This window comes from Strix uralensis, chromosome 7 (assembly GCF_047716275.1).
Source record: "Strix uralensis isolate ZFMK-TIS-50842 chromosome 7, bStrUra1, whole genome shotgun sequence".
Classification (NCBI taxonomy): domain Eukaryota; kingdom Metazoa; phylum Chordata; class Aves; order Strigiformes; family Strigidae; genus Strix; species Strix uralensis.
The window spans coordinates 28,607,101-28,633,805 of NC_133978.1; the positions used below are offsets into that span (position 1 = coordinate 28,607,101).

The 26,705-nt window shown below is 46.5% G+C and overlaps 1 protein-coding gene across 1 annotated transcript; it reads right to left on the reverse strand.

Annotated features, from left to right (window-relative positions):
* Positions 1–4,233: 4,233 nt before the first annotated feature.
* Positions 4,234–6,779, reverse strand: CALHM3 (calcium homeostasis modulator 3). The gene is made up of 3 exons (XM_074875689.1): positions 6,493–6,779; positions 5,638–5,893; positions 4,234–4,668 (listed from the first exon to the last, which is right to left on the reverse strand). Exons 1-3 carry the CDS (start codon positions 6,777–6,779, stop codon positions 4,234–4,236), a joined length of 978 nt encoding a protein of 325 aa, XP_074731790.1.
* Between the last annotated feature and the right edge of the window lie 19,926 nt (positions 6,780–26,705).

Consider the following 26,705-nt stretch of genomic DNA (forward strand, 5'->3'; position numbering starts at 1 on the left):
ATTTCCTATGCAGCCAGTGCATGGTGCAGGGAGGACTGAGCTAGCTGGGTGCTGGGGTGGCTGGTCTGTACAGCACAGGGTTGCTGACAGTTTAGCCACACCACTTTACCTGGGTTTATTAATTCAGTAGCAACACCAGGCGATCTGGATCCAAGCAGACCTGAATACCTGCATTGCCCTCCCTGCTCTTTGTGCACCAGAAGCAGCCCAGGGCAGAGCCAGCTCAGGTCTGTGGTGGACATGTCCCACTTGTTGATACCGGAGTGCAAAGCTTCCCCATCCCTTCTGTCCCTCTCCCCTTTCGCAAGGACACAACTCAGTTCAACTCATTGCTGTCAGCTCTGCAGACCTGGGCATGTTCTGGTGCAGAGATCCTGGGCACATTTGCCAGCACAGAGCCGACCAGACAGACTCCTCCCCAGCTTGCCAGAACTGAGATGAACACTAATGCGATGTGATAGCTATGGCTGGGCCAGGCTTAGCTCCTACAGCACAAACCTAAAAGAAGGGGACTGTGGTGTTGGTGCCCTCCTGCATCTCTGTTCCAGTTCACAAAGCAGCTTTGATGCACTAGGTTCCTCCCTCAAGCTGGCCAAAAGATGGGGGAATATTGGGACTACAAGTGGCCATAAAACAGATGGTTGCAGTATTGATCACCTGCAAGGTGTTCAGTCCCTCTGATCCAGCACCACCTGTGCTGTTGACATGAGTATCAATATACATCTGACTGTCTGGGCACCAGCGTGGCTGTGAGACACGTCACCAAGGCAAGCTGTACATAGGTGGGTGGCATGTGGGAGATACTTTTCCCTAAGGTTTTGCAGTGTGTCAGTACAGAGGTAGGAAGCCAAACTGGGTGTTTTGATCATTAGTCAGCACTGCAGTTTCTGATGTCTCCCCCCACACCAGCCCCAGGGCTCAGTTGATAATACCAAGTTCACCCTTAGATGCCACCACACAGGTGAGCACAAAGCATATAGGTAATATCTGGGCAGTCTTAGCTCTGCCTGCTGTGGAAAGGTTAGTTGCATGATCTCATCAAACGGGAAGAGATTTGGCTGCATGAATATAGATGAGGCTTATAGTATTGCTAGCTAAAAGCTCAGGCTGGCTTCCCTGTTCACCTGGCGAGTGGCTGTTTGAAGGGCAGTTCACATCAAAGCCTGCATGAATCAAGCTCGTAAAAAGCAGAGAGCTTTTTGATCTCCAGGAAAACTCTGCCTTTCATTAAACATGAATGAAGGGTCTGAGCCTTCTTGGTGTACAGTACTGGCAGTCCTCATTGAAGCCAACAATAAATCAGTGGGATTCAAAACAGAGCCCATAGAAGCCAATGCCTGGGTCTTTCTTTCTGTGTTTCCTTGTTAGGGGGAACCTTGTTTTCATGAGCATGCCAACAGAAAGTTCACTCCAACCAATTTGCAAGAGAAGGCAGAGCCGGTGCTTCCTCCCATGATCCCAAAATGCTCATGCTTTGAAAACCAGGTTCTGGGAAAGATGGCACATGCCCAAGTCCCTCCCAGCATGGGGTCCTGCACCCAGATGCCAAGACAGACAGCAAGCCAGGGAGTCAGAGAGGGCTTTGCATGTTCCAGTCAATGTAGGATATAGAGAGGAGGGACATGAAAACAGTCACAATTCCTATCAGAAGAGTTTGAGAAAAGATTGGGGAAGTTGTCTTTGCAGCCAGCCTTGCTGTTTCACAGGCTCTTGGCAGGTGAGGATCACTGAGGACAACAGACATGTCTATAGGTCAGGTATCAGACCAGCCCTGAGAGACAGAGATCTTCTAAAGTTTGTGAACGACCCTCTCTGCTCCCACATCCACAGGAGGGTACATGCTCCTAGCAGAGCTGGTGGGAAGGGACCTCTGGAGATTATCTGGTCCACCCCCCCTGCTCAAAGCACACATCTAATAGGGTTGTGAATATCTCTATGGATGGAAGTGCCACAGTCTCTGGGCAGCCTGTTCCATCACCCTCTAAGTAAATAAGTGTTTTCTTCTGTTTAAATGGAATTTTCCGCATTTTGGGTTTGTGCCTGTTGCTTCTTGTCCTGTCATGGGGTGCCAGATACTGTTTTCCACGATGGAGAAGAGTTCTCTGGCTTTAAATGGGAACACAGCATGGGACTTGGGGAGACTGGGAGGATGAAGTCTCGTCCAGCTGGAGCTACTCCATGACCAGACTGCCCATCCCAGAAGTGTGTGAGCCTTTGTAGACCTGCAAAAGTCTATGGCAGCACCCTTAAATCCTCTGGCTTTCTCCCTCCCGATAGAGATAGCAAATCTGTTCCTCTTCCCCTTTTTTGCATTTCGTTTTGTGGCCACTCTGGGATGACTTAAAATCTGAGAACATGGAAAGCAGCATGCAAAGGGGAGCTGCTGACCCCTGCTCTGAGCTGGTTAGGAAAATAGCCAATTTGACTGGCGTGGAGTGGTGAGTCCAAACTGAGTCTCAGCCTGAGATTTGTGATGTTGTGTCTGATAAAAGTACACCAGAGATGAAATTCAAAGTGCAGTGCTGATTTCAAAAGAGAGCTTGTTAGAGAAGCTCCCTGGACCTAAAGAGCTCCTGGTGGGAAGACCACTGTGTTATTCCCAACCAGCAAGCATCACAGCTGGCTTTGTGCCCTCTCCGAGCACATCCAGGGGGCTCAGGGATTCGGCCGGAGCTGATTTTACTATGCAAATAAAAAAAGATCTGCAGCCCATCCCTCTGCACCTCATAGCTCCTGGCTGGGCCTCGACTGGCAGAGGAATGCAGCTGTCCACAGGTGGGCCATGGAGTTATTTGGCCTCCCTGTGTTTCGCCCAGCATCTCCTCCCTCCTTGACCCCCTGCACACAAACATCCTGGGGAGGAGGTGACCCACCTCCCAGCAGCTTGACAAGTAAATCTGGGGGATTAATATGTGTTTTCAATTCAACCCCTTGTTTTGGATTTAGTCACAAGATGGTGGCAGGTTTCTTTGCTCCTTTCCCACCCTCTTCTTTCCTCCTGGAGGCTCTGCTTGCCCCATCTATCCATGCATGGCCAAGGAGACATTTCTTCTTCACCCCCCCTCCTCACAGCCCCTCCACCTTGCACCCCTCACTCCCAGGGACAAAGTGGGCATCACTGTGAGCCTCAGCCTGGAGGAATGTATGTGTCTGTAGAGGGTTAGTTTGCAGTAAAGAGTTTAATGCATCCAAGAGGCAATACTGGACAGAAATATCAGTCAAACTGGTAACATGGTTGACAGGGGCTGGAAAAAGGCAGGTAGGAAAGTAATTAGCATTAGAGACTAAGAGATAAGGTTACATTCAAATAGTTTTGAAACTAAGGATGGAAATGCCCAACTAGGTGATGCAAGGACAATCTTCTGAATAGATCAGTTTGTACTAAAATCTAGCAGGGGAGTGTTTAAAATCTGTATTCAGACTTCTCAGGCAGAGTCAGTGTGTCCTTTCCATGGCCCAATGCCAGTGCTTAGAGCAGTCACCTGAACACCAGCACAGTCCTGTGGCTCTGGATATGTTAAGCAAAGCTTCCATCTCCTTTTCCTTCTGTAAATCCAACCCAATCCAGGGACACTTATCCAGAGGTATTGACAATTAAATTTATGCTGCTCCATGAATTTCAGTGTGTTGCCATATTTTGTTTTGAAAATGCATGGAAGTATTGACGGGTGTTAGAGGGAGGCTGAACAGTTTGGCAGCTGGGCTGGGGGCAGCCAGAGCTCTCAGCAGATGGGAAGACGTAGGAGGTGGTTTTGCCTTTTTAAGTAAACATGTTGGTGTGGTACTAAAAGAGTTGCCAATTAAATAATTTCAGTGACAGCACTGCAAACTCTCTGAACTAGGTTTCACTGACACAGGCAGGAGCTCCTCACACCTCTGTGAAGCTGCTGCTTCAGTCAGTTTGCATACGCAGCCAGATATTGCTGCCTTGGTTAAATCCTTCCTGGAGCCAGAAGGGTTTTATCACAGCTGTAAGGAGCTTCAAACAATTTAATATGACAAAAGTGCTATGCAGAGCCCTTGGTTGAGAAATGTCATTAACAGCGATTCTGGGACCTTTGGATTTTCAAAGCTATTTTATTTTGGAGGTTTTGCTAGCCACATGCTGGAGTGGAGCCTTTGGTGTCTGGGTTTTGGAGGACGATATGAACACCTCTGTCATCTATCCACTGGTACTTGCTTTGTGCAGACGTATGGCAGTGTTCCTCCAGCGTCTGCAGGACAAAGCCCCCTTCACACGCCAGTGTGCTGGGAGAATTTGTACTGTGTACACTGGTCTCGCCCCAGGGGATGCCTCTGGGTTGCCTGGCTGACATTCAGCGGAGGTTTCTCATAGTACCACATTTTCAAAAGTTTGTTCACCTGGTCCTTATTTGTGATGTCCTGGAGAAGATTTTCCTCTCCTTCAGCCCCCTCTCCCTCCCTAGGCAAGCTGAAGCTGTGCAGTTTCATCTCTTGCCGCATGCTTTCGAAGAAGTGAAGGATGCATTTGTGAGCAAAGAGCCGGCTGTGCTCACAGCACGTTTCCTCAAAAATCTTTTGCTCGATGTCAATGTAGTTGCTCCAGTGACGTGCCTGCAGGAGGGTGGCCTGGTTGAAGCAAGGTCTGAGCCAGCAGGCAAGGAAAGCTGCTACAATAAGGATCAACAAAATGCTCCAGCCGAGTGCCTGGGTGATAAGAAATAAGCAGTGGAACAGGAGCAAGACAGGCACAAGGACAGGCACGAGCTGTTTGCCTGTATCACTGATCAGGGAATCTGTGTGGCTGGAGGGGAGATGTGGCATATCTTGACTCCCATCCTTGATCTGTCCCTGAAGTCCAACACCCCCAAACTGCACTCAGAGGGTCTGTGTAATCTCCACCCAGTGAATATAGGACATTTATCTATGCAACAGTAGTTCAGTAGGGTCACTGTTTGCAAAGTTAGCCTGGAGCAGCCAGTCATTTCCTTTGAGCACAGGAGCACCCCAGGGGAAGGGGACTTCAGTGCTCTCCTTTGGTGCTCACTTATCTGCAGTGACATCTTCATCTGCCACCTACACTGGCTCCAGGGCCCAGGAGTCCCAGCAGCAGGGTGAAGACAACCCAGACTACATGCAGCTCCTTTGGTAAGAAGGAAGGGCTTTTCAATGTACTCCTACTGGTCCTAATCCCTGACCTGGCACTCCTGTACCAAGAGCAGGTGCTGGCCAGGCCTCCCCTCCCCGTCGTGTCCTATTCTATTGTTCCCGAGCAAGCTACTTTCATGTGTCTCAGCTTGCACTGTCCTTAAAACTGCCGGTCCTATCTGCGAGGTTGGCAGTTAGAAAGGTCTTCTGACACTGGACAGGGCCTTAGGAGACACCTATATTCCTTACAACCTACTTTTTATTATCTGGGTTTAGAAGTTGCTGGTTCTTCTAGAAACAAAGTTCTTTTAATTAAACCATCATTTATTTCCTTCCTTTTCCTTACCTGAGTGACTCTGGAGATTATCACTGAGGGTGACAACATCTTGGGGCATAAAGAAGCAAAGAGCAGTCTTGCTCCCAGCCTGAGCATGGTGAAGCAATGACAAATCAAGGAAGAGTCAGAGCAGATGGCACGTGCCCCAGGCACCTCACTGACATGGGGGGGCTCTGCCAGCAGTGACCTACCTGGGACCAGCAGCGCAAGTACCTGGACACTGCCTTGCGGGACGTGTTGTTCCTCATGAGCTCATCGTCCTTGCAGGGCACCTTGGCCAGCAGCTGCTGCACCTGCACCAGGCTGGCATTGGCAAAGTCCACAAACTTCTCAGGATCCACAGAGCTGCTGAAAGCGCAGATCAGGCACTTGCCATCCAGGAGGGTGACTATGATCCAGATGACAGGGGCAATCATGGCTCTCTGCATGATGGAGGAACACATGTACCTGGGGCAGGAGAGAGAGAAGTGAGTGGGTAAATGCTGGGAGCTTTCTCCTTATCCACAGTCTTGCTGGATGCAGGCAGCCCTATGCCAAGCATCCCTCCCAGACCCAGGGAGCTGAGTCCCTGGACAGTCCCCAGCATTGCTCCAGCTAATGCCTCTTCTGCTCTGGGATCAAAAAAACCTCAGCTGAAGGCAGGGAAACCACAAGGCTATCAATAAAGAATGACCGTGATGGAAATGACACTCTTTCTGCACATTTAAGTGGAAATGCCTTGTCTTTTTGCACGAGTAAGCTCCAGGAGAAGCCGTGTGTGTGCATGACAGGACGGGAAGCAATGCAGTTTCCCAGGGTGGCAGCATAAATCCAGCCATTAGTGTGGAGGCATTCCTCCCCTTGTTTGCTGGGATGGGATGACACTCTACCTTCGTTTCTGCTGTTGGAAATGCATTTACCATGCCTCTGCCCCTCCAGGCCCATGGGGAAAAGTCCTGGGAGCTGGGCTTAGAAGGAAGTTAATTACCAGGAGGATCAAAGCTATGGAGGCGAGACAGCTAAGCGGGAGGTTAAAGGAGGGACACCACTCCCAGTGCAAACCCCACCTGATGACAGCTAGGTCCTTCTTTCTGCACCCCTGCGGTCGCCTCCACTCCTCCAGCATCACCAGAGACTGTCTGTTGAGGATGAGTCCGCAGAGGAAGAGGGCAATGGGGGGTACAAACATGATCCCCAAGCCATATGCCATGTTGTACCAAGGCAGACAGGGACAGCTGAAGTCAAAGCAGGTATACATCTTTACGCTGGCCAGGGCTAACAGCCCACAGATCCCATTCATTACAGACTCTGAGTTGGACTGGAAGTACTGGAAGATCATCCGGAAACGGTCCATTGTGTTCTTTTGGCCAGGGGGGCTCCTCCTGGGAAAGCCCTGGGCTGCTCGGCACAGTCTGTCTCCCCTTGTCCCCGCTTCTGCTGCCACGGGGTGGGGGATGCAGCTCAGCCCACAGTCGGCTGGGGCAGGAGGATGGAGATGGAAGAGAGCTGCTGTGTCAGGGGGAAAACCCCGTGCTGAGGCTTCCCCACTGGCACACAGCTTTCACAGGTCTGTCTCTCACCCAGTGCTGATCTTCTAGGGCAGTTGGTAGCTTTTCTAGCTGAGCAGATGGATACAGCCTCCGGCAGATGTTTTTTCCACCCCGTTTTTCATTTTCAGGGCTGTCCCACATGACAACCAGTGACAGCCTGTGGTAGTGCTCGGTCCCTCCCTCCAGAGATGCTAATTCTCAATGGAGAGACATCGGTGGATGCCTGTGAGCTGCCCTGTCTGCGATTGAAGGCTGTTGAGCGATTCGTTTGCTGGGAGAAACAAGACGAGTCAAATGAGCTCATCTGTGTTACTGCTGTCACCCCATTTCTTTTTGGTGAAGCAGGTCCCCAGCCCTGAGCAGGGCAGGGGGGAGGCAGGGAGCACATGCCTGGCTCTGAGCACGCCACATCACCATGAGCTCAGATTTCCCTATGAAAATAGGCTGAAAGGACAAACCCTTCAGTCAGGAGGCTGTGAGAATCGATAGCTTTCAAAGCCTGGAAAGGCACTATGGGGCAAAGGCTGCTCTTGGCTGCACATCATACACATACTGTGACATTTGTACCATACCTACATCCATGTCCAAGGCCCTTGCACTGGGGCGCCTTCTTGCTCCCTGTCAGAGGGCATGGTGCAATCAGAGCAGCTGGCTCATTTGTCCCATGGGGCTGGGTTATCATCTTCTGTCCATTTAAAATATCCCAGAGGCAATTCCTCTTTTCCTCTCCAAAGTTTATTTTACAGATAAATACAGCTCATTGCCACAAGGAAGCTCAGTTTTTTTCTGACATATTCAACATAATTTTCCACTCCCCAGCTTTCATCTGAAAATATTTTCAGATTTCTTCTCAGCTTAGGTTTCCACATGCATTCAGGAAAGGGGAAAAAGAAAAGGTGTTACATTTACCTATTTTATTAAAAAAGAGAGGAACCATCTCTACGGAAGTACACTTGCTGCCAGCACTGAGGTTCTGCCCACGCCAACTCCCATTGCAGGGCTGATTGCCTTGATGGGATCACGCCGAAAGGCAGCAGCGAGAGGGGTACCTGTAGTTGCTCGCGAGCACGTACAGTGGGTGTGCGACACATGCTGACTCACAGGGCCACAATGTCATCTCCTCCGATCTAAGCAACGACTCACACAATTACTTTAATGAAATACAATTGCACCAACCATGATATTTGTGTTCTCCTTTAACAGCAAGTGGAAATGACTGTTAAGGTTCATCCATCAGCAATAAAAAAACCCGTGGCTAATCAGCTGATGTTTCCATTTTGTCATTACAGGACATCAGGACCCCTCCATTTTGCTGTTACAGGGCATCAGAACCCCTGGCTGAACTCCACAGGTGATTTTTAGCCAGGGTGCAGCCTGTCTCTGTTCCCAACTGCTTTAATGCTCGTTGAGTTTCTCATTTAACAGCTTGCATTTTTGTGCTGACTCGGGTTCAGAAAGTGTTGTGCACTCTCTGTAGAACAATTACTTTAGACAAATATTTTTGCCTTTCCAGCTCTCTTGGGCAAAAGCATAGTAAAGGCTAAATAGTTCCTCACAGCTCAGGAAAATAAGATGTAAAAAGAGTAGGAAGCATTCTCTGGATAGCACAAGCTACAAGGGAATTTTACTTCTCCCAAATGCAATCACCTGGCCTGGATGTTAGAGATCTGTAAAGGATGCCTCAGGGTGATTACTGCACTCTGTTGTGATCTGTGATCTCACCAGTAACTCAGAGCTGAGACACAGAGTTGTTGAATCATAGAAGAAAGGGAATATTCCTTAATTTGCAGCAAAAGATGTCAGGATCTTCCTGGGGAGAGAGAGAAAGGACCCTTAAGGTCAGTAAATTGCTAGACATGGGCAAATGTTCAGAATTATTCTCAAAACTAAACACATTTGATTATTCAGTTCTTAGGGTGAAACAAAGAGGAAACAAGGACTAAAATCATCTATCTCCTCTGCTCCAGCAAGGGGACCTGCCCCATGTCTCCAGCGGTGTAGTCACCCTTCTGAGCCTGGTGCGAGGCTGCCTACGACTCTCCTGAGCTGCTGGATAGGGGCACCATCCTCAGCAGAAAGCAGCTGCTCCTTGGCAGCAAATCTCCAAAATCACGCTGGAAGCTGTTGTTCTTCAGCACATCTTTTGGACATTCATGTTGGACAAACCTTTGCTTTTGCCTCAGCACTGCAGAACATGGCAAGAGGGAGTGGGACACCCTTCCCCTCTCCTTTATGGGAGTAAAATACCAGCCATAGGCTTTTTGCCTCTGATGATGGACAGGGTTCTGGGTACAGATGCAGGAAACCCTCACCCTATAGGTGAGAGCCCTTTTGGTGCATCACAGTCATAAGTCCCTCCTGCTTTGCAGAAAAGGTTGATTTCATCATCATCATCATCAAAATTTGGTCATTTGGTCATTTAAAATAGGACAAATTCAGCAGAACAATATGGTCAGTTTTGTGCCTGAGCCTGCAATGCTGGAGCAGCACTGGTGCTGTGCATGCAGCATGCATGCCTTCAGGGTGTGTGTATATCCAGAGCAAGCCCTTAAACGTATATTTAGGTGGGGAGCAGAGAGCCAGCAGTGCAGGTCCACTGTGTCTGGGGCTGCACCCTTGGTCTGTGCCACCAGCTCCACCTCACCATTGTGTCGGTCCCCAAAGGACAGAGGCAGGAGGGCTGTGGCTGTGCCAGTAATTCTGCTTGCTTCCTGGCCTCCCCTGAGCCCCAGCAATGAGTGAATGCTGGGGATATGTGTTGCTTTGTCACACTTTGGTTTCCCTTTTCTGTTCTGGGACTGGACCTTCATTTCCCAGGAAGGCCAGTGTTCAGGAGCAGACATTTCACCCATCCTGAAGCTTGCTCTGCTGGAAACAGGCCATTGCCACGAGCACTTGTCCCATCAGTGGGGAAGGGGCCTCAGGGCTCCGAAGGGAACACTCCTGGCCCATGTTGTGGGAGATGATGGGTTACCTCATTAGGAGCTGTTTGCAGTTGTTTATAACTTTGACAAATTATTTAATTATTCAGAGTGATTTTTTTCTGTCCTGAACATCTGCCTCAGGCAAAATATTTTTAGAAAACTGTTACATGGGTTGGTCAGCTGTTCCTGAGATGATGTAAGGGCAGAAAAAAAGAGTTATTTTCCCCTGTTAAAAAACAGGGGGTTGTGCAATTGATCTGCAAAGGCACAGCAACTCTGCCACCTGCCTCGAGGGCACAGCAGTGACTGTCCTGCTCCGAGTGGGTGCTGCAGTCGGGGTTGTCCCCCCCAGCACGGCAGGAAGCTGAGTTATCAGCTACCCCTTTTTGTGCCTCTGTTGCCAGCTGTGGAGTTACCCTGGGAGAAACCTGGATGGAAAAATGACCCAGCACATTCCCGAACTGGAGGAGATGGCTATGAAAGTAATTTAGCTCTGAATTCCTTCCTAGTTTCTTGGCTCATTAATTACTACACGAGGATGCCACCTCCACAGGGTGTTTGGTTAACATGAGCCCTGTATGGCCACAAGGAGCAGGTACCCAGCAATGTGTGTTCCTCACCTCAGTTCCCCTTTACAGGGGTAAGTGTGGATCCACATGGAGCCCCAAATCGGGTGTTGGGAGGATGAGTAAGTCACTGGTGAAATGCTGCATCCCTGAGGCGTGAGAGCAACTATGTTCTCCCAGGTCACCGCAGGAGGACTGTGGTCCAGTCTCTGTTTTCAGCACCTCTCAGCCAGTAAATTGGAAAACCCCTTCCACCTGTCTGTGTTTATTCAGAGGACAAGAGTTAATGTTTTTTCAAGGTTTAGAAAAAATACGTCTTCTTGTATTTAAGTGAAGGCCATTAACACCATAAATCACCTTTACCAGCAACAGTGCCTGCAGATGAACATCTTGTTCCTCTGTAGTTCAGGTGGGCCTGTTGCCAGTCCTTGGGCACACAGGTAGACACCCCTGAGAGCCTGCCTGCACTTGACCAGCAGGTTGCAACTGAGCTTTATTTTCTATTACCTTTTTCAGACAGTTTGGTGACCAGTCTCCCACTGGTATCTGAGGACAGTGGAGCAGCATCATCACCTTCTTTCTTTGCAAAGCTGGCAGAGGATTTTACTCCTTGCTGCCTAAAAATCTTTCAGCATCTTCAATTTATCATAGCAGAAGTCACCTTCCATTTCAACTGCCCATGAAGAAGGACATAGGCAGTATTTCCTCCCTCCAAACACTACACGAACTCCTGATGGTCACTGGCAGCAGAGACAAATTAAAGCACTGTTGGCTCTGTGGGGCAGGGACCACCTGAATCTGAGTATTTTTTCACAGTTGAGTACACTGCCCAGCCTAAGCAAATAGTGAGTAATGACCATTAAATGATTAATGAGATGCTAGCAAAAATAATGGCAGCATTGTGAAATGTAGTTTGTCTTCACTAATAATGTTCTCTGGAGATTAGATACTCCTGTGTTCTGCCTTGTAACTTCATTAAAGCACCAATATGCAGCTGACTGCCAGTGAGGAAATATATGGCTTAGTTATGTGTTGTTGTTCCTAAGAGCTCGTTATATATTGCTCTTCTGGCTGTTAGCACTTAGTTTTTTGGCTTACTTGGAAGCCCTGTTTCCTGATCTCTGCATTATCCCAACCTTGACCTAATTCACACCATTTCTGATTGAGAGAGCTTTTTGCAAGGCCATTTATCTGCTTGTCTTGGAGCTGATGCTGTGGTGAGATCATTTGAAATGGAGTCTCTTCTCATCTTGAGAGTGAATTAGAGAATAAGGTGGAGAATTAGGGAATCAGGCTGATCTCTTAATATCCTGGCTCAGTGATTTTCAGACTCTTTCTGATTTGCTAACACTCACATATCTTCCAACAGGGGTGAGGGCCTCAGATAGCAGATTTAAGGCTGGTGACATTTAACTAGCTTTTCTTGTTTTTTTTTCTCAGACTCTTAAAATTAAGCTCCAGCCTGGGGAGTCCACAGTTTACAGGCTGAAAACCACTGATAACAAACTCCTCTTGAGAGATCGGTTTGTGTTTACTTTGCAGAGATGTCAAAAGAAACTATTTAGGTGTTTAAAAGGAAATGGGGGTTGGGTGGGTGATGAAACACATCTCAGTGCCATGACCCTGAGCCTCTGCAGCTGATGGGGTTTGCGGCTGACACAGTCCTTGTCTGGTGTGACTACTCCAGGAAGCAGACCAAGTCCTTCAATAGCTGGATTTATGGCTTTTAAGCCAAAATATCTGTCTGCACTGTGTTGTTAATTCACCAAAGATGCTCAGGTGAGTTACAGTTAAAAGCTGATTCTGCCACCTAGTTTTTGCCACTGTCCAGAGATGCTCTTTGTTAGCAGGTGTATGAGCACTCAACTTGCAGATATTGGCTGCCAGTGCTGAAAGGCCACGCACAGGTTGGGTTACTGTCAGTCTTCTCCTGGCTGTTATGTTGACAGTAAGAAAATAAAATCTTTTTTGATATAACCATAGGGAATATGGCTTTATAAAATAACCTCCTGATTATGTTTCCATTTCTCATTATGAGTTGCTCCACATCGACAGTCAAGAACACATGTAATATACAAAGTCAACTTTCTGTTGACTCTTACCAGTGACTCAGGCAGTAACCATTTGGGGTACTAGATAAGGACTCTGGAATTTTAAAGATGTAATCCACAGCACAGATTTCTGAAAACACTCCTGTGGCTACAGATATGTTATTGTAACATGAATCTACCTGCACTGACTGTGATTGTGATTGAATTTAGTAATTCTGGGATGCACAAACAATGATGTATGAGTTCCCTAGAGACAAACTGATTAATGTCACAGATCTTTTGTAAAGAGTGAATCCTATATTTCTGTAATTTACATGTCAGGAATGGAAGAAGTTTGTAAAGGGAGAAAGAGAAATTTATTAGCAAATTTCACAATTCCCCCCCCCCCCCTTTTTTTTTTTTTTTAACTTGAGGCCTTAAGCAAAACTGACTGTGTTTTTGAGTCAGGAATAGAGTTACAAAGAAGTATCCCAGTGTCATTGCTGTACGTTCCGGTGCAGTAGAGCAGGACTTTAAAAATGGGGAGCGAGAGCTGTTTGCTCCCAGAGGGACTAGAGCTGTGGGGAGGGAAGAGAGGGGAGCAAAGCCTCTAAATGCCTTGGAAACACCTTTTCTTGGTGCAACACAAAGTGATGCACCAGTCTTATATAGCACATTTAAAAAGAGCGAGCTTGCATCCGTGTGCTGAACTTGCAGAGGGACCCATCACCACGGAGCGGTGCTGCGGCTCCTGCCAGCTCGCAGCCGCTTCTCCCCGCACTGCCGCACGCTGGAGGGGCTGTCTGTCCGTCCCTTCGTCCGGCTTCCCGTCGTACTCAGAGGCAAGAGGCAGATTTTCCAGGAATGCTGAGCATCCCTGGAAGTGTCGCCAGGCAGATGAGCACTGCCGGCCCTGCTGTGGCGTTGATCAGTGATACAGCTGTCAGAACTTCTGCGGCATCCATGTGATGCTGGAAGGTGAAGCACAAGCGCATTGTCATTTGGGATGCTTGGGCTCATCTCATTTTATGTATCTCAACTACAGATCTTTATTAAGTTTTAAGAGACATCAGCCCTTTTCTGGGCTAAAAGTGTGATAGAGCAATGTTAACTCTTTGTTATACACTGCAAATAAACTGGAGAGGTTGTACTGGTAACTGAGAGTGAAGCAATCCCACTGGCAGGGCTGGGTGGTCGTAAGGGTCTGCTCCTCTGTGCTGTAAACCATGAAACAGTTCCCAAAAAAAGTGAGGTGTGCATCAAGACACCATAACCAAACCACTACAGGTGTTTTCTTGTTACAAGAAAACGCAATCTCTCTCCACAGGGCTTAAAATTAATCTTGTCTCCACGTCCCTTGGTGCTGTGAGGTGGGAGATTTATTCTTCCAGTGCCTGGTGTAGTTATTTGCTCTTGTATACAGTGATGGTTAAAAACCCCTACCTCTGTGAGAGGAGAATGTGCATTCAGCGAGGCACGCTGTCTGCTTTGCAAAGGTGTAAGCCATCACACACAGCAGTATTTAATCTGGTCAGGGTTTGAGTTTGTCTCAGATTTCTTTCAGGCACCAGTGCTGACTCCAAACTTGCCTCAGAGTGAGTCACAGACAGAAAACTCAGCTCATTGTGGCATTTCTCTGCAGTGAAGAAAAAAAACCCAAACCCAAGCAGCGGCCATTTCTCATCAGAAGCTTTCAGTCACATCCTTTGACAGCCCCCTTTGCCAACCACCCTGGCCCCCGGCAGCACAGTCACAGGGGTGAAGCTTCAGCTGCTCCTTATCTGAGCAGACACGACCCCGCACGGGCAGCAGCTGCAGCTGCTGTCACCAGGGATGGAGCCCGTGTGGGAAGGATTGAGTGGCTCTGACATCTCTCTACCCCTTGCTGCTGCTGCTTTTCTAAAAGCTTTTTCTTCCAGATAAAAATCTATCTTGTTTTGTGGACTCATCTGGTTCAGAGTAGCTCAGCTGGAGTACAGATATCTTTTTAGGTGTCTCGTTCAAGAGTAGCAATGACAGGACTGCTTAGAAGCTGTGAAGAGGACATCTTAATCATCCAGGCACATATCAAAACTTTCTCTCCTAACTTCTCCTTACCTGCTGTGATAAAGGAGCTTTTTCCAAACATCTGGGGCTCAGACAACAGCTTAAATACGGAAGTTGTGAGAACTTGTTACCCAGCGTATGCACATACACACATTGGTTCCTCTGCTGAGTAATAGGTGGCCTCTGATCCTAAGTAAAATCCATGTTCTCATATGAAAATACCATTTCATTCTCACATTGATGCTGGGGCCACCTGACCTAAAACACATATCCCTGAAGCATTTAAAACTCAGTGCTTCACAGTAGCTGCAATTCATCTTTCAGCAAAATGAGAGTCCTGTTTCACAAGGTTGTCCTGATTACATTGTTAATCTTCTTCTCTATGTATATTTATGATATTTATATGGTGTTCGGTGTTTCCAGAATGCTGTGAGCACAAATGTGGTTATCTAGCTATGGCAATTCTGTCTTTCTCCCAGGAAAATACCAGCCTGCCTTAACCTTCTCAGGGGAGTCTCTTCCTTCCACCAGCATCAGATATTCTCTGTGATGACAAGGGACTTGTGAATGATCCCTGTGGCAGATTTCATCTATGCTTGGCCATGATAAATGGGAAACCAACAAATCCTTGGAATCTCAGGATGTTCAGACTCGAAGGTACAGTTTTTCTTTCACTGCCCAACTCTTATTTCTTCTGGCTCACACATTCTGATTTTGGAGCTTGTCTTTCAGCTTAAAAGCCTCAGAGCTTGAGCTCTAGCACCTTACCAGAGGGAAGATGGGAGGATAGAGGTGGTGCAGGTTGTGGGTTTACTGCTGCATTGCTGATCTCTGACATGTTCCTGCTCACTGTCCCTGGGTACATAATCATGAGTAGTAATTAATTCATGTCTTTAGAAGAGGCAGTCCCAAGAAAGCAATAAACTTCATCAAAAGCAGCAGGTCAGCTTATAGAAACTGTGTGGTAAAACCACCAAACATCCCAGTCCCCCCACAAACTCTTGTAGACAGTTAAGGACAAAACCATGCCATCATCAGAGACTGATGGTTCTTCACAAAACAGACTTTCCTCTCATAGTCCTGGTCCTCAGTGCAGAGCACAAAATACCTTTGAAAGACAAGATTATGGACTGCAATTTATAACTTTACTTAATACTAACAATCGTAGACTCAGCAGAAACAGTATTTTAAGGCATATTGCAATTTTCCATATTCTCTGTCCCAAGCTAAATCCTTGTGGTCCTACAGGCAGTAATTACCTGCTGTGCCTTATGTTCTGCAGAGGATAATCATCTTCTCACTTTGCCTTTGGTAACATCCTGTCTCTGTTTAACCACCCCTGCCTTTCTGAAGCAAATAGCTAGAATCACATCGTGTGGGTTGATAAGCAAATGGCTAGAATCACATCCTGTGGTGTCATAATAGCCACCCCTCTGCTCCTTTAGGTTTTATCTGCAGTAACAGGGCTTTGGGTATGGGCCTTTTCCAAGATTAATTTACAACAGCACATTAAATGCTGCATCAATCCCTGTCCCTTCATCAAGACCTTTCATAGGCAGACCCTCCTGTGCCCCCCGCCTCTTTCCCTCCCTTCTCTATAATGGGCACATGTCCCTTTGAGCCATTTCTTGTCTTTAAACCTCATTAAATTTTCCCTTTCCTTTAGCTGATGGCAGTCCACCTCTGCAAAATACCATGCTGTAGTGACTCTGAGGGGCACTACTGAAAATACTTGAATTTCATGTCAGAAACAATGATGGAGTGACAGTGTAGGTGAGTGAGAAGGGTCAGGACAACTGATCCCTCCTCGGCTTAGTCTCAGACAGGGTCCTCAGCAGTTAATGGCTGAGCAGGTTTCTTACAGCTAATTTCCCAACCATGAAGCATCACCTTCAGCTCAGCTCAGTGCCTCTGCATCATTTTTGGTATTCACCTCCACTTTCCTGGCCCTCTTCTTTTCATCTGGCCTCCCTGGATTCATTGCCAAGAACCACCCTTGTTCTTTAGGAGTAAATCATGTCTGTGTGATTGAAGCTGATTTTGGGGGGAACCAACACAGCACACAGTGGCCACAAAACAACCACAAACTGGCTTCACTGCTGCTGGTTACAAGCAGTGCCCAGAGCTGATTTAACTTCGATGTTTGCTGGCTTCCAGCCATGGCTTTCTGACCTGACCAGTGGAGCAGAACAATTAAGCCATATAAGTGCAAGGCAGGGATTATATTTTAGGTTATTTCAGATTATCAAATTCTCAATCTCTGTATCTGGCATAATAATTGTTTTACTGCCTGCGTCCTCTTTTAGTTAGAAGTGCGTGCTGGAAGCGGACAGAAGCATTGCAAACACAGCTCTTGCTATTGAATTCCTTCCCAAAATGAGGCTAGATTCCATCCTAAAGGGTTTTAACTACTGCAAAGATGGAGAGGGTGAAGATAAGAACTTTAAGAATTATATAAAAGCAAAAACCCTGCCTTGGCAATTGGCCTTAACTACTAGTAAGGCTGTAACTAGGACCTTGACCTGTTCAATTTGTGGAAAAGAAGGTTGAATGGTGGAACCACAGTTCATAAGTATCTACTTTGCCTGTTGGATCAAACAGAAAAACGAGCTCCACTGACATGGAACTTGCAGCTCAGCAAATTCAGACTGGAAGGGAGTTGTAAGTTTTTAACAGACAGCCATTTAAACTCTGCAAAAATTAGCCTAATAATTTAGTAGCTTCAATTTTAAAATTAAAGGAGAATTTGTTTTCTAAATGCCTCAGAGACACTGAAAATCTCATCATTAATTCACAGGCAGAGAAGCAAAATTTCCTTTTGAATCCAGTAGGTGTAACTCATGCAGAAGCTTTTAGAAGAGATAATAATGTCAGGAATATGTTCGTCAGTAAATGAGAGCTGAAAATCTGTATCTGTTTGTGAAGTGAGTAATGATGGGTGATGCTAGTTACTAGGCTCTAATGCTGCCTGCAGGATTTTAGTGACAGCATGAACAATATGAGTGGTGCAGTTCGAAATGGAGTATATATTCATACGGGAAGGGAGTGTTTAGTCCTTATGTTCACATTTATCAGAGCCCAGTGACAGTATCTGATTTCATATTGTGATCTGTTGTGCAGACTGGGAATTTTGAGAAAAGAACAGATCTGTCAGCAAGATTATTCAAATAAGCCCTGTCGGGGACTTGTGCTCTCCTCTGTTCCTCCCTGGTTTAGTTTATGCATTTCAAGATTACTGTTTTGAAATGCATGCTAGCTGTTCCTGCCTGTCAAGCCAAAATTAAGGCTGATATTTGTCTGTGGGGTTAGTCCTCACTGCTGGGACAGGACTGTACCCTTGGAAAAAGAAATAGTTGCACCTGTTTTGCTGAATTCAGCAGTGCCTGATATTCTCCTGGTGAGAAGTGCTTCCCATCATGAATGCACTACAAATCGTCTTTGAGAATTGATGGGGCTTTATGATACTAAACTTGACATTTTGAGTTTCTGGCTGGCTCCCACCATCTAAGTCAAGGAGCAGAGAAGAGAAACAGTGACTTCAAATGCTGCCAACAAGCTGCACATCCAGTGCCACCAGCAAGGCTCTGTAGACTGGGAATAGAAAGTTATTGTTGCAGTTTCCAGGTTATCTTTTTGAGATTCAGCCAACTTCAATGCAATCTGCTTGGGACTCCTCACAGAGGCCAGGAGGGAACTAATGAGCAGCCTGGTCAGCCTGCCTGGGGACCTCTGAAGGGTGTTCAGCTTCAGGAACTACACAGGGGCTGACCAACTTGGATGGGAGCTTGTCAGGAGGACAAGTACTGGATATGTCCTGTTTCTAAGATCAGTCTAAGGGTGAGTCTGATGTGGGAGGACCATCTTTCTTGGCTGGCTGTTTGGTACTGCTTTTGTCATGCTGCATGGTGGTGTTGGGGGGCTGTTTGCTGTCCAAGAGGTCTGCAGACTGGGGAAGAATGGGAAGTCAAAATCCAGACTTTTCTTATTTTATTTACGTTTATTTAGAGTTTGTAAACTTTGGAGACTGTGAAGCTGCACTGCTGCCCTGGAACTAGATGGTAAAAGGTTAAGGGGGTCTGGATGGGAATAGGATCAGGTCGGGCCATCACCATGCTAGCAGTGGAGCCAGGGGCTGTCATAAGCCCTTCCATTGATGAATGTGTTGAGAGGGAAAAGGAGCTGGACCAAAAAGATGTTAAAACATCACCAGTCCTCATGTGCAATATGGTTGGGAAACACTACCATAAAATAACTCCACCTGTAGGCAAAACAACATGTAGGATCAAGACATACTTAATACTTCGACAGCTGACTATTGAGAGGCATAGCAAAGCTGTTGGGTGCCTTCCCTTTGGTAATATAAACCACCATTTTAGGCATTGAGGATGTCAAGAACATTTAGAGGTACAGGCAAACAACCTTTAACACACTTCCCCTTTCTCTAACCAACCACGTTTAGTAAAAGTTTTTTTTTTCCCAATATTTCCTGAGGAGGCTGACTTCTCAGCATGATGTAAAGTTGGCTTGTGACGACCCAGTTAGAAATCTGGGCAACTCCACTGTTAATTTGGGCAGTAAATTTAATTAAAAGCAAATATTTGGATGCAGAAATAAGATATGAGGTTGGCACTGGCATCTGTCATCAAAGTCTTGATTTGTCTCTGCTTTAACAGAAACGCATTTAGATCTGCAAAAGAATGTAGGCAAATGTCCCTCAAACTCTGTGTTCTGCCACCTCAGTAGAAATATCCACCATCTTGACCAAGATGTGAAAGTGAGACTGAAAGGAAGGTCAATTATCCAAGAAAATGTTTCAAGGGAGAAATAACCCAAAAGTAAAGTGAATGGGAGAAAAAAAACCTGCAATACTGGTAAATCTATGGAGTTGGCAAATTCACCATAATGTGCCAGGGAGGAATCTCTGGCTCATATTGCTGGAAGAAGAAGTTCAGCCTGGCTGACAGACAGCGAAACTCCAAAGGGAAGAACAAAGGCTTGATTATTAGCTGTGCTAAATTCCTCTTAGATTTCTCTCATAGATCAAAGCACCCTTTAAAGAGGGAGGAGCTGATTCCCCTGGAAATATCCTCTGCTCAGTACTGGCCTTTCATGTAAGTCCCAGCTCAGTAATAAGATCTGGGCCTCTGGGATATGGCACAAATATGCCACTTGAAGCTTTCTGCTGTGGAAGGAAGCAGCCTTGGGGTTGCTCTAACATACACTTGGGGTTCAGCAGGCTCTGCCAAGTTTCCCAGTGTGAGAAGCACAATAGGCTTGAACCAAAAGGGACTTAAACCCTCCCCACCTAAGTATTGCATATTTGCATGCCAGATATTTGCATGCCAGAGCTCAAAAAAATATAAACACTATGTGTGGGAGAAATTAATATTTTCTAATCATCCAATTTTTCTCCCCTGTTAATAACTGTCTTCATATAACTGACTTTGAGCATAGTTCATAACAAATACATAAGCAACACTTTGAAAAATGGCTGCTAAAAAAATGTGAGGATTTCTCCAGCTTCTGCTTGTCAGTGCAGGGGTCAGGCCCTTGCTATGACCTCTGTCCTATAAGCAGGCTGACTTCATTCATTACAATGAAACTTCCCAAATGAATCAATTGTCCAAAGGAAGTGATTCTCTTTTTCTTGCTCTTTCATATAGTGCAGTTATTGGATTTTTATGTATTTCACACAAGCAGCTTCAGAGAGAATATAGCAACCAAGTGGAAGAAATGGAAAGTCAAAAGGTGATAATATAAAGGCATGTCTACAGCTGGATCTGGTTCTGGAAAACCTGTGAGAGGACAGGATTCCTTCATCTGTCAGATGAAAACACTACATGATGCCGGGCTTGGAAGTTCAAGTTAGCAAGCTTACAGTGGGACAGTATGCACACAATTTTAACTGTGAGGTCAACTGTTGTTGCTGTAACTTCTCTTGAGTATGAGATCTCTGTTATTGCACAGTGTTTTCAAGTCAGGGTGCATGTCTTCCTGAAAATGCTGCTATGGGTGAGCCCCACAGTGCTCCTGCGGTGGCAGGAATTGTGAGGTGGAATTTCGTATCCTCTGTGGAACCAGAGCGAGACGCTACTGGGATGCTGGATATCGTGTTGAGTGGTGGTCTCTGCACAGCTACACTGACTGCTGGGGAAGGCTTCCAGGGCACTGCAGCAGAGACTGTATTTGTTAATTTTTAAGACAGAGAAATGAAAATGGCTTTACTTACTTTTATGGAAAGTGTCTTCTAAACAGGAAGGGCAACATGAAAGAGCTGCCCTCCATAAAGCTGGTTCATGGAAAATTTAATAAGTGGTTGATACAACGCAAGAGATCTCAACCTAGCAGTTGCAGAGCATGAGAGGGAGGAATGTAGGAGGACTGGAGGAATAAGAAACCCTATGAAAAGTCCATGCAGTCTCTCTGTGCCTTTCTCTGTCTTCTTAAAATTTTCCCTTTCTGGCAGATGTGAAATAAAACATTGACTTTGAACTTTGAACATGGGAATGAGAGTCAACCAGGGCTAGGACAGGGTTTGCCAGAGCTTGTGGGGCAAGAAAGAATATGAATGGCATAGTGTGGGGTGCAGGGTTGGAAGTAGGCAAGAGGTTCAGGGTATATGAGTGGACTGGATGGAGTCTGTATGTAAGCATGGGCTAATTTCTACAGAAAAGGAGAAGGGGGCACAATGACAGACTAATGGATGCTGGCAGTCAGGGTTAACTAAAGACAGAAGTCAACCCTGTTGTCCTGCAAGATGGAGCTGGAGCTCTGAAAAGCTTAGTAAAGCAAGTCTAGTAGCTGGATGCCATCAGGAAGAGGAATCTGCTGGGCTGCACAAGCATCAATCCAGGAGAATGATTTTTCCAGCAGCCTCCAGGATGGATTCTGTGTATGTGTGAGGCACCAAAGTGTCATGTAAGCACTACTGTTGTTCTGCCTTGAGGGTCAGGCAGCAGCTTCTGCTCTCATGCAGATCCTGTGTTGATGAATGAGAGAACTGCTAATATACAGGTCAGAAAATAAACAGAATTAATCTGAAGTATCAAGCTGGCTGTACAAAACATGTTTTCCCAGTCTGCACACTGTAGAGCCAGTGTGTTAAGAAACATGGTCACTTCTTTCCTATCCCACTCAAAGAAAACAAATATCTACATTTCTTACAAAAGAGATGACCTAAGATTTAGCTTTCCCTGGGAACACCAAATTGGATGATCACCTGTCATGATCACTTTTTGTTGACTGCGACTAAGCATTTATAAAAATGTTGATGAGGCTTTACATCTACAGATCTGTTCCCCGTCTTCACTTTGAGCTAATAATTCTAGAAGTATCTGTGCAGACTGTGCTGGCTGCTGCTGTGAAACCTGTTAGACACAGAAACCTACAGGCAAGAAGTTGTTCACCTATGACTGACAGCAGACTCTTGTCATCCTCTCCTATTTTAATTCATAATGCTGAATTTGCTTACATCCATCTCTGCATTGGTTTCAGAGGTGACAGGAAAGGGGGACAAACCTTCCTGGTGTAGTGGCTGCAGGGCATTCAGTTTTGGGGTGACAGTGATGCATGTTCTGATCTGGCAATGAGCAAAGAGTCTGGGTTTCAGTGCAAGGACAAGTCTCTTTTTTCAAGTGAAACCAATCACCATCAAAAGATGAACAAACTCTATTTAGGTTTCAAACCTGATTATTCATGATACTATCATTTTGGGTGAAGAGAAGGAGGGAGCAATGAATTCTGGGCCACATCAAGAATGCCATTGGCCAACTGTCATTCAGGCAATTAAAAATACGTAAATTAGGAGACTAGCCCAAGAATTAGGTGCAGTGAATATCTCCCAATTGATCTTTTCTCCCTGCAGCATGCAGATCTGTACTTTTCATGGATAGGTGTGGCTTTTTCTTCCATATCTGTTGAAGTTCTGATGCCAGGCATTTAATTATAGCAAATCAAGCCACAGTTGACTTCTTTTGCAGATCCTTCTTCAATATATAAGGCAAAGAATTAGATTAACAGGTGTGTGAAATCAGCAGGGTCCAGTGTAACAAACCTTGCTCTGGAAAGGATGTGTGGCACATCCCCATCCTCAGAGTCTTTGCTGCTTTGAGTGCCACATATGCCAAATCAGCTTGTTGCCTCAGTTTCTCCATCTGGAGATGGAGGAAAACAGGAAAAATGAGGAAAACATTCACTCCTTTGGATTATTGTTGAGATTAATGTTTATAATGTGTGTAAAAGGTGGTCAAGACATGCTACGTCCAATTTCTTAGTGTGGCAGTGAGTGGTCCAGGCTGCTGGAGCCCATGAATTTCAAAGCCAAAAGGACCTGGGCAGCATCTACTCTCTGCTCTGTGTTTTATTCTGTGACGCTCATTCCCTGGGTCACACCTCCTGCTGTAAGCATCCTCTCGGGGTGTAAATGTGTAAATGTGTAAATGCATGTGTTTGCTCAAGTCTCTGGCAATGGTGGTTCAGGCTTCATGCGTGCTCCTGTTCTTGTGATTCTTCATAGTTAGACCTTGTTTGTGGTTGCCTGGTTTCTTGTATAACCCCTTGAGGGATGATGTACTTAGAAGGCACAAACGCAGGCTTTGCAAAGACAATTTTTAACCACATTTGCTTCATTGCTGCATAGCGTTTCAGAGATAGAGATCTTTGCAAAATACCCAGAGTGCTTAGATGCAAATGTGCTCATCTGATCTTGCCCCCTTCGCAGTCTGAAAGCATCCCTGTGTACCAAATCTAGCAGTCTGTCCGGTCATCTTTCTCCAGTGAGCTCTTTTTGCATGTAGATGCCACCCTCCAGCTGTCTCATGAATCCTCCTCCACATCCTGTCTCTCTCCTCTTTCACATATGCCTGAGCTGAACAGCTGGAGCTCATCCTTGCACCCGGCTTTTGGGTAAAGAATTCATGGGTGGTGTCGTGACTTAAGGCAGTAGATGTTTTTCCATGAGCAGATGTGACTGTGAAGTGCTTTCCTCCTTGTGTTTGTTCATAATGATAATTGTGATGTTAGCACCTTTCCCTGAGCTGATGCTCATCTCAGACGAAGTTCAGGGACTGACTGCACTGTCTCCATTGACTTCTAAGCACAAATTACAAATTAGTAGTCAGATGCCCACGCACAAATAGAGAAGGTGGAGAGGAATTACAATTCAGTGCAAACTCAATCTGCTCTATCACATGGCACGCTCTTTCCACCAGAACCCCCACTACCTGACAGGATCGATACCAAGAAATTTCATGTCCCTAATTAGCCAATTCAATTGATATCACTAATAGTAAGACACAAGGAATGTCCTGACTTACTGGCATGAAAGCCCTGCAGTTTTGGCAAGCTGTTTCAATGCTCCCTGTTGCTACAGCACAGGAAAAAGGCAAAAACCCAGAATCAGTGTGATCCTGTTTTGTCTATCAAGAGCATATTTCTCATCCTGCTCAACATTTTCTGCGGGAAGAGCTGACATAAGTTGGCAAGGACAGCATGCAGCCCCTCCTCCTTACTCCTTCTCCAACCAGTGTCAGGAGCAAATTCAAAGATTCTTTGATAAAGTGAACCAAGATACGATCACAGCAAAACCCTGGTGCTGTTCTGCATTCCTCCCCATGGTGTTAACTGCAGGCTACAGTGTCAGGCAAAATGAAGCCCATCCCTCACAGAAGCTGAACATGTTGCTAAGGCTGATCTATATGGCTTCCTCCTTTCCCTGATGTCACTATGCTTTACCTCAGTTCTCCAAGGTGAAAAGGGAGCTGGTTGAGCATATTATCTATCAGCCATATGGGGTATAGTTTAATATTCACACTACGGTACCAAGATTAAATTGGTGCCTGGTGTGTAAAACTCAGAGTGGATTTGGTGGAAGCAGAAAGCACTTGGTCCTTCTGGGAGCGGGTCTACCAGGCGGTGAGCTATCATACAAGGCATGATGCACGCATGAGCGCCTGTAATTTAATGGATGACTGCACAGAAATGTTCCCTGTGCTATTATATGGATGTCCCCTATGCCTCCAGTCCAAAACTCTGGTACCTTTCCTTTTCCAAGATCTCTTTTATACAATGGAAAGATGCCTCTTTCCATTAAAATTTGCCTTACGCTGACAGCTTTTTCTGCCACATAAAACATGAAGCTTCCCAGAAAAGTGACAGTCTTTACTCAAGACCTCTTACAATTGAAGGACAGGCACAGAAAGAGATTAGAGAAAAGGAATTGAGAAAGAACAGGGATTTTTTTGTTGGTTGCAGGCAATTAGGTTCAGCAGGATGGAAGGTATTGTATGATGAGGAGCTGGAGTTTTCCGTCTGAGGGCCAGTCTAGTCCTGCGTTTCTTCATCGGCTCACTGTAATGAGCTGGCTGGAAATACAATGTTCACAAAGGATTATAAATAAAGATGTGACTCAGTCTTACTTAATCTCTGTCCCACCTCTGCTCATGAGCTTCCTGCCTGTGGAGGTAGCTGGTCGACTGCTGGTCGACTTATCACGGGCCCAGAGCAGGACCCAATACACTGGGAGCACTGAACATTGAGAGGCTTGTGTCTGAGCAGGAGTTCAAGCCCTGCACTATCATGGCAGCACTCTGACTAGCATGGTCATCCCGTTCTGCTTCTAAGAGAATGAGAAAGGATGCAAAAACATGGTGCACATCTCACCAATATTGCAATCTAAGGCTGGGTAGGACGGTAATGATTCTTGAGCCCGACCTCCTGCATCACATGCACCAAAAGAAATCCTCATCCTGATTTCAGCATCAGATTTTGGTTGAGATTGTGAACGTTTCTTAACAGGTCTTACTATTTAACCTCAGAAGGCTTCCCCTTCTCCTCTGAAAGTTATGTACTTGAGTGGTTTCAGGGAATAGTGGGCCTTTTGGTTCTCTGAGTGGGGAAATTGTGGCAGTAACTGTTTTCAGGATGAAAATGTTCATGTGCAGTCCCTGACCAGGAAGGGCTTTTCTTACATTTACTAGGAGGTAGGAGAGGAAAGGGTGGAGGTGGATGGATAGATGGACAAAATTACTTTTTGGAAGGAAGCTGAATATTAAAGTTTTGTTCAACAGAAGGAAGGAAAAAGACATATTACAGCCCTCGACACAGCTGAACTGAAGCTGCCCTCAGTCTTCAGCATTTGCTGAAACTCCAGATGAAGCTTGTAAATGTGCGTGTCTCCAGAACATACAGTCCTCTTTAAAGACAAAGGTAATGTGAATGTGCAATAGACCAGCATCAGCTGTGGATTTATTTTAATGTGTTACCAACTGAACTCCTGGTCCTGGGTTGTGCTCATCATAGAAATCCCCGTATGGGCGAGGTGCTGCTGGGGTGAGGGCAAGGGGAACCTCACCACCCTGTACGGTCCTGGCTGCTTTTGTGGAGCAACTCTGGGTGGCTCCAGAGTGGGCAAGGCAGAGGGAAGCCCCACGTCTGGTGGTGGGCAGCCGTGGTATTAACCCAGGACCTCTTCTCTCAAGGCAAGAGAAAGCCACGTGGGCATGGCTTGTGCAGGTAGGAGTCAGTTTGTGTCTGCAGCCCAGCATGGATGCTCGTGAACACACAGCTGTGCAGAGGCTCATCTCTGCACAGAGGGCTCCAACCACACCGGGCGGTCCCAGTTCGTGTGGGATATGTTTATCTTGTAGCAGCTTTCAGAAGCCGTGCGTGCAGGCACTGCCCAGTGCCAGCACTTCCCCAGCACAAGCTCCTGACTCTCCACAGGAGACCTGCCAGTGAAGTGTTTCCCTTCACCCCGTTCGTACCCTACCCCACTTCCCTGAGCTTGACTTGGAGCCCCCCACTGCTTTGAGCCACCGGGGCGAGTAAAGCGGTGGGTGCAGGCACCCACCCACCTTGCTGGGTAGGTTGGGCACCAGTAAGGGACCTGCTCACCCCTCTGACTATCTGCCTTCTTATCCACCTGCCCCAGGGCTGGAGAAGGAGCTGCTTGCCCTTCTGCTTTGCTTTCCCCTGAGCGCTGCTGTGACATGTTTGCACGCGTGAGAATCCTCACTGCTTTAGGACAGCTGCATGCCAGCACAGCACGTCTGCCTGGTGGATGTGCACGCGTGAGGCAGCTTCTTGGAGGGGACGGGATTCTGGGGTCAGCCGCAAATTCCCTCCCTGGGAGGGTGCTGGGCTGGCCCTGGGGAAGCGGGTTTAGG

What these genes read in the sequence shown, in the direction of transcription:
- CALHM3 (XM_074875689.1), bottom strand. Translation starts at nt 6,779, where the DNA reads ATGGACCGTTTCCGGATGATCTTCCAGTACTTCCAGTCCAACTCAGAG. An exon ending in AAGGACCTAGCTGTCATCAG is followed by an intron (nt 5,894 to 6,492) that starts GTGGGGTTTGCA and finishes CTCCTGCCCCAG; the next exon opens with GTACATGTGTTCCTCCATCA. An exon ending in ACTTGCGCTGCTGGTCCCAG is followed by an intron (nt 4,669 to 5,637) that starts GTAGGTCACTGC and finishes CTTATCACCCAG; the next exon opens with GCACTCGGCTGGAGCATTTT.